The 8,359-nt window shown below is 40.6% G+C and overlaps 1 protein-coding gene across 1 annotated transcript; it reads left to right on the forward strand.

Annotated features, from left to right (window-relative positions):
* Positions 1-559: 559 nt before the first annotated feature.
* Positions 560-1,855, forward strand: LOC124487107 (alpha-2 adrenergic receptor-like). Its single transcript, XM_047049162.1, has one exon. It carries the CDS (start codon positions 560-562, stop codon positions 1,853-1,855), a length of 1,296 nt encoding a protein of 431 aa, XP_046905118.1.
* The last annotated feature ends 6,504 nt before the right edge of the window (positions 1,856-8,359 follow it).

Genomic DNA, 8,359 nt, shown 5'->3' on the forward strand with positions numbered 1-8,359 from the left:
AGTCATCCTAGCACAATGGTGTTCATTCTAAGTTGACATGTTCTTTTAAAAACGTTATCTCCACAGTTTCTAAAATGCAGAAAAAACTCACCACTGCAATTCCTGGGGGACAATATAGTTCCCACATTGATTACAGCAAATAATTTTGTCTACTCTGTCGGGGGCGTGGCGGGGTTCGGTTAGTTTTATGGGAACAACACATATGGGAACGGAGACAGCTTTCTGGTGAGGAGCGCGAACGCGATGCGCTGAAGGGAGACAGCAATCGTCGGAGAGAGGTCGACTCCCATGCAATGTCAGCTGCATGTAGGCTTTAAAAGCGGACTTGATATCTTCGTTAAGTCAATTTAGTAGACATGTATCTGGGGATTATATCCCCGAAGAAGACTTATTTGGCATTCAAGTGGGGAGACGCATTCCGCGACCAATGTGCGTATTTTCATGTTTCCAATTGCTATTTTTAATGGACGTTATGTTTATGTTAACAAAACAGACATGAAATTAGTGTATTTTCGTCCTTGAATATACTATCCTGGAATAAAATTTACAACGGGACGTCATGGATTGGTTTAATTCCAGTGGAATTGATGCGCTTCCGTTTATCCATCCTAATTCCTCATGGTCTTTGGATAGTGGATATTCCTTGGCCACTATAGCGGGACTAGCTGCTCTCGTAAGTTTTCTAATATTGTTCACAATTGTCGGGAACGTATTGGTTGTTATAGCAGTGTTAACAAGCCGCGCACTGAAAGCTCCCCAAAATCTCTTTTTGGTATCGTTAGCCACAGCGGACATTCTAGTCGCCACTTTGGTGATGCCATTTTCATTGGCGAACGAACTTATGGGCTACTGGTATTTTGGAAAAGTTTGGTGTGGCATTTACCTGGCTTTAGACGTCTTGTTTTGTACTTCATCCATCGTCCATCTATGCGCTATCAGTTTGGACCGCTACTGGTCCGTAACGCAAGCAGTCGAGTATAATCTCAAACGGACCCCGAAACGAGTGAAGTGTATTATCATCATAGTATGGCTAATATCTGCCTTCATATCATCTCCCCCGCTGATTTCAATAGATAGCAACAAGGACAACAGTTCTCAACCACAGTGTGAACTCAACGATGACACGTGGTACATCCTCTCATCCAGCATTGCGTCATTCTTTGCTCCTTGCCTAATCATGATATTGGTGTATATCAGAATATACCAAGTAGCCAAAACCAGAACCAGAGGCATGTCAGAGAAAAAACAAGCACAAAATGGATCTACCCAGACTGAGAACGGCCTTAGCAAACTCAACGGAGACAGAGAGAATGGGCACTGCCAATGCCCACCTACACCCAGCCAGCGCACTACCATCGGGCACACCACCGAGGTGGAGGACCTGGAGGAAAGCTCCTCTTCGGAGGGGAAAGGTCACAAACCTCCAGATCTGAACCCAAAACGGGCCAAGCGGGCCAAGCGGGTGAGCCGGAAAGAAAGTTCCCTCTCCAAACACTCCAGCCGCATTTCACGAGCCAGTAACAAATCAATGGACCTCTTTGCCTCCAGAAAGAAAAGGAGGAGGAGCTCAGTATCTCAGAAAAAGGTTTCCCAGGCCAGGGAGAAAAGGTTCACCTTTGTGCTGGCGGTGGTCATGGGGGTGTTTGTAGTCTGCTGGTTCCCCTTCTTTTTCAGTTACAGCCTGTATGGAGTATGCAGGGATTCCTGCAAGATCCCCGAGCCCCTATTCAAGTTCTTTTTCTGGATTGGTTACTGCAACAGCTCCCTCAATCCAGCTATTTACACCATCTTCAACCAGGATTTCAGACGAGCCTTCCATAAAATTCTTTGCAAGTCGTGGAAAAAGTCATTTTAGATAAAGGGACTTTGTGCTCACAGTGTGAAGGTTATGACGACAAATTGAGAACCTTGTCAAATCTAAAACTGAACTTCACATTCATACACCAAATGTGGTTAATCTGAGCGTCCTTGGTCATATTAGTGTTTCCAGCCTACGTTCTGTATTTGCCATTCATGTGTGTGTGTGTGTGTGTGTGTACGCGAGAAAAGGTTCTCTTGGCAGAGTGCTGCTCAATGCTTTAATGTGATGACGTTCAACACTCCAACGCCGTACCCTTTCAGCCAAAGTGACAGCAGGTGGTCCTTCCAGCTTTCCTCTTGTTGTTCTAATGTAAACTTACAAGGGACTTAAGCTTGATGCATCCATTTAATATGTTGTCATGTCATGCTCATTGACTCCCCAGTGGACCCAAGGGATACAGTAAAAGTAACGTTTAAGGGGCTAATATCATTTTTTTAATGGTGTGGTTCAACTAAATTATTCATATAACGAGATGGACATTTATATGGACATTTATATAACAAGATGGACACTGGCAATTGTTTTTTCATCAAACATGAAGTATTTATTTTCAGACTCCTACCTCACATGGACAATTGCTGTGGAATTATTTTGTCGTTTGCCTTTTATTTGCAAAGTGGTGCATTTTACTTATGCTTGAAATGTGGGCTGTCATACAAAATAAAGGCTGACAATGTGTTACGTAAAGCTTGGTTGTGGTGTCGGAGCTGCAGAGGAGTCCTGTGGCTCACGATGGACGATGTGTTTGCACATGCCTGAGTGGTGAAGACACACAGTACTAGAGTGGCCAAACGTTCTGTCCTACAAGGTACTCAAGGCAGCAGAAGCAACATGCACTGCCAACATCAATCACAGGCTAAAACACAGCTTAAGTTTGTTCACTGGGAAAATGACCGGCATATATATTGTGTATGAAGAAGATTTAAGGGCCTCACACAAGGTTATGTCACAATACTATCAATACAGTGCATTTGTTTACATGTGCTACTTGTGAATGTGGAAGTCTGCATACTGATATCAGGGCTGGCAAGATGGCAAACTGGAATGTAGGAAGTCAGTGCAAAGGTAAGGAGCATTCAATCAGTGTGTGTTAAAATGTAGAATTTCACAGGAGATTCATGATCTAAAGCTAACTAGGATCAATAACTTTTAATGTGTAATGCTTATCTACATAAACATATTCTTATCTTATTGTTGAATAGTGAAAGAGTCAAATAGATTAGATGTGGTTTACTATGGATTATACATAACATCCAATCTATTTGACTATTTGTATATTAAATAATAAGATAAGGATATTCAGATGCGAAAGAATGTAACTGGTTTGGTATCCTGGCCAAGACAATCTCGCTTCTTTTCACAAGCCAGAAAGATCAGTCTGATCTACGAGCCTACAGAATTGGGACCTATCCTGCTTGTCTGCTAGTCTAGACCATCCCCACTGACGTGTGGTTACAGATACTTTTTTTTGTTGATGCGTTTCCATGTTGGCAACCATCTCTGAGGTTAAGGTGTGAAATTGATCGAGGCGCCACCACAGGTTCATCGAAGGTTTAGTCCCCCTGGACCAGTCTGACCAAGTGGGAATCATGGTGTTTGTGACCTTTGAGTACAACAGGTTTGATGTCAGTGCTGACTGCGAGGAGATAATCCAATAGTCCTCAATGCCCCTCTGGGCAAGGATGAGGTGGAACAGAATCCTTGAACTGCTATGTTTCTTGCATTCTACACAGAGGCTAAGGGACAGTGTGTCATGGATTTAGTTTTGCTTACAAAATTCTTGCATCTACTCTTATTTAAGAATGCAATATACAATGCAATATATTTGATAGGTTAACTGCAAAACTAAAATAAATTCAAGGCAACATAAATCATTTGACCATACTACCATATACTGCAATCTAGAGCAGTGGAAAGTACAGTTACCTGTTAAGATGCAGGTACAGCAGTACTCCACATATGTGTGGTGGCCTGTGGAAACCCTTCACATGGTGAAAATGTGACTTTCTGGGTATTATACATATTTGGAAACTACAAACTCTCCCGAATACAAATGTGTTTAGATCACTCAGATATCTTTATCACAACTGAAGTTACATCATTTTAAAGTTGACCTGTGCCAAAAAGTGAGAAGGGAGAAAACTGCATTTAAAGATTCCTCTCTGTACCATAAATCGATTTGACATGGCTTGAAAATCTTGCTATCTTTCCAGCCTGATGTTGTCATATTCATAATTCTAATCAGAATACGAGTCTGATACTGCTCCATTGGGCTGTGATTATGGGGCATGTTTTAACCGAACCTGGAAAAAAAAGCCTCTTAGCTCAATTGGATAGACCTCCAACCAATCAGAGCAAGCTAGTTACCGAATCCCGTAGGAAGGACGGCAAAAACATATTTTCAATCAACAAATGCCTTGATTGCATTTCTCTGTTCCTCTTTCAAAATTAATGCGCTGTAGATGTCTTCTAAAACAGACTCGATGGCAGAATCTACACATCTCAGCTTTCCAGCGGCAGCCATGTTTGTTGAAAACAAATTCAACCAAGGGGTCTTTGGTGACGTGGTTGATTACGTTACAGTTTATCATCTGTCCATCGTCGTATGAAGCCCGCCCGGACAATTTGATTGGTACGAACAGCCCTTGTTCGGGCATAGTTCTTCCCCAACGGAGCAATGCCAGACCGAACTTCCCGACCTAAAATGTTGTGGGCGGGGATAAGTTTGGCTGGCACCCAGGCTACTGTTTTTCATAAGTAATCATACACTTTTTGTACATTACAATGAAGTTTAGGGTGTTAACTATACAAAACATCAAAATTCTCAATTTACAGAAAACGATTTTTGATCTTTTATGGCTTATATGTTTCTACCTTGGACGGCCAATTGCCTTTTTGCATCTCAAACTCTTAAGCTACAGAGTGGCCTTCTGTGCTCCACTGATATCAATTTTCAACATAAACACAGCTTTCTTTATAAGGTCACTTTTAATAACGCTTTACCCTGCCACCTTCCAATGGCCTTTTGGATTTTTGAATGGCCAGCGGTGTCATTGTGTCCAATAAAAGCTTTAAGGAAGTGCTTGGACGGGGTGTCTTTGTTTGTTACTAACTCAATATTAGCTCAAGCAATCCAGTTTAGCAAAGTAGAGAATTGATTCCTCTTTTTTTATCCAGTAAAAGTGGTACATTCGTTGGGTATGAGTTGCTAAGCAATAGCTGTGATATGAAAAAAGTAATAAAAAGACAAACACCTTTTCATCAATGTTATACATACTGTAACCTCTGATGGTTTTTCAACTTTGTATAAAATCTCTCAAGAAAAGTGACATCAATACATCAAGTTGTTGTACTCCAATTGTATTTTTATGCTGTGATCATAAGGAAGAGGAAAGAGTAATCAAAAAATTCTAAAATTAATGAACTGTATGGAGATTGTATGGAGAATCCTTTATCTGTGCAGTTCCATGCTTTTTTTGCTCAACTGTGCTCAACTCCAAAGGATTTTGCCATCTGTCACATGACCTTACAAGTATCTGCAATGAATTGGAGCATTTGTAAGCAAAGCATGATCCCCTGGGGTTATTGTAGCATAGATATGGTTCGACCCTGAACTGCTCTAAACTGCTATGTAGCAACTACCAAAGCCTTTTACAACGAAACTGTGAAAGGGAGCAAAAGTACCTAGAATTTTCATTCAGTTATTTGCTTCTGGGAAAGAAAATCTGTAATTTATCCGTATTTAGGGCCTCAACAAAATGAAAGTTAGTCTATACTGGGAACTTTTGATCGCTGTAAGATGGAGAATGAATTATTATGCAAAAGCACAGTTCTGAGAAATTCAGCAATATGATGCATTGTTCATCAAAAGAGGTGCATACACTACTGTATCCTCTGATGGGAATAAAATATTGTAAAACTTAGATGAAAGTGAGTTTTTACCCCCCAAATGAATGGTAAAATTGTTCGGTCCTTCGGTAGAGTATCAATTTCATCAATACATTATCTGTTTGATTAAAATGGATGTCTGATCTGTTATTTTTGTCTAATGACATAAAACAAACTCACTAAGTAGCACCTACCACTAAGACTGGGGCCTTGATGCAGGGGGACTGCATGTGTTCCCTTCTCTTTCCTACTGCTTACCTGTCTCTATAAATAAAGCTATACAAATATTATGTTTTTAAAGCAGGATTTAAAGGTGTTTGAAATGTAAATTACATGCATCAAAATCAACCTGAACGAGTCAATATCTGGCCAGGTCCATGCTATTTCAACTTCACTGGGTTCCAAATGATTTGTTGCCATCTGTGACCATAACCTGACCCACACCTTTCTAGTCTGAATTGGAGCATTTAAGCAAAGTATGATACCCTGGGGTTATCAAATCAATATATATCATAATTTGTCCTTTAACTGACCTGAACTGTTGTGTAGAAAACCATCAAACATCTAAAACCTTGAGAAACTTGTGTGCTAAGAAATTCCAGTTTGTTATTTGAATCTGAGAAGAGTCGTTTTTCGGTCTTTAGACTCTCAACAATATCTATTTTATTTAAGTCGTTGAGACAGATATGTCTTGAGAGAAGGCTTTAAATAAATGGGAAAGCTTTTTCTGAATCACTTCAAGAAAATGAAATATTTAGCTGTTGAGTGCCATCAGATTGTCAATAGCCAGCTCTCCTGTAACTGGATATTTAGTTTTAAGCAGGACAATGAAAGAGACTCCACTCTGGTGGATTCCGTCAATCGTGATTACATTGAGTAACTCCCTTCAAGACCTCTTCTCTATGCTTGTTTCTTCCTCATATTTTTTCCTTATTATCTGCTGCTGTTATGATCAACTCAGCAGTTCACATTTTTGGGTGATAATACCAAGAGATAAACAGTCACAGTGAAAAAGTCCCTTCAGACTTTTGTTATGTAAATAAACAATGTCAATATAGAGTTTTTGCAGAGGAAAAATATGAAACAGAGACACATCTTACTGGCAATTTAGCGCAAGGGGAATTATGGGAATTCCAAGCAGCAGGGTACTGGCAGTGGTGTTATTGTGCTGGATGACTCCTGTCTTCTATGTTCGCTGGTAAAAAGGGACTCACATGAGCTAGCGCCCTCTCACACTCCATCAGGTTTATATTACACACAGCAGATAAACAATGTGGGATATTCCAAATGTTCTGCTGACCGTGACGTCGCTTGAACTTTCCCAGGTCATTTCTTACTGCTGAGCCATTGAGGAAAAACCTGAAATGTGGTTCGAATGTTAAATCAATGGGGTCCATAGTCACCACAAACTTTTACTTGCAGAGAGATTTGCTCTTAAGACATGTCGAAAGGAGAGTAATAAAAATGTAAAGATCTCCATGGGGGTATTCCAGAAAGCAGGTCATGCGACATACCCAGGTAAGTTAACGTTGGTAGTTATGCTTTCATTCCTGCAGCTAGTCCAAGGAGTTGCTCTGAACATATTGCATTTGGATCTGGCCCCTCAGTTTCCCAGTCAATACATCAATAAATCATTTGTTCCTGAGTTCAGATGATCATATATCACAGTGTAACTGTCAAGAATCATGATGGAGGGCATCTTAGGTGATGTCTCACAGACCTGCTAACACACTCACCATTGAGCTGACAGCTAGCCACTAGATTCAGAAGCACTGCAATGTCCCTACAACACCTCTTCACTTGCCTGTCAAATATATCTACTGAGAGGAAAAAGTGAGAGGGAGCAATTCGGCTAGAAGATTTTCCCACCACAGGAAAATTTTCAGTCAGCGTTCACTTTGGCACTTTTGAAATAATATGTGTCTGCGTATCAGTAGGCTCTAGGCCTACTAGACATGTCACTGTGCTTATTCAGGAGAATGATGCCATGTCAGAGATTTGCTTCAATACCCATCATAAATGCATGCATTGTTTTATTATGTGGTTTCACTTCACTGACGAATAATTGCATTTGTGTCATGGGTCATAATGTAGACGCTTGGGAAGAATAAACTACAAGTGTCATCTAGGCAGGAGCATAATACGTGAATACCGAAAATGTGTCCCCCCCCACTTTTTTATTGAGAAACTTTGATTTAAAGGCCACATCCTCAGTTATTGAAAAAAGCTTTCCCTTCACCATTTGAAAATAAAACTATGCCCTTGCATTTAGGTATCAGTCTCACTTGAGCTGAACTATTCCGAACAGTTGTCTTCATACACAATTTTTCACCCTCACGTTAGCCATGCTGCAACTCATGATTCAGTGAGCCGCAAAGACACAATACATAGTGTTCACAATTATATCCCATCGTTAAGGCACCCTGACTTTGCTGACGCTGTATTTTATTGTGTGCAATAACCTGAAGTTTCTTTTGCTTGGTTGGAGGTAGAATGCACATTAATTTCTACTAACCTTCCTGCTGGCCAAGGTCCCTGAACAATAGGACCACATAGTAGCAAACACAGGGCATTGTGTCATCACAGCTTGCGTTCTGTAAGCAAAGAGGA

Source organism: Hypomesus transpacificus, chromosome 25 (genome assembly GCF_021917145.1).
Source record: "Hypomesus transpacificus isolate Combined female chromosome 25, fHypTra1, whole genome shotgun sequence".
In the NCBI taxonomy this organism is placed as follows: Eukaryota; Metazoa; Chordata; class Actinopteri; order Osmeriformes; family Osmeridae; genus Hypomesus; species Hypomesus transpacificus.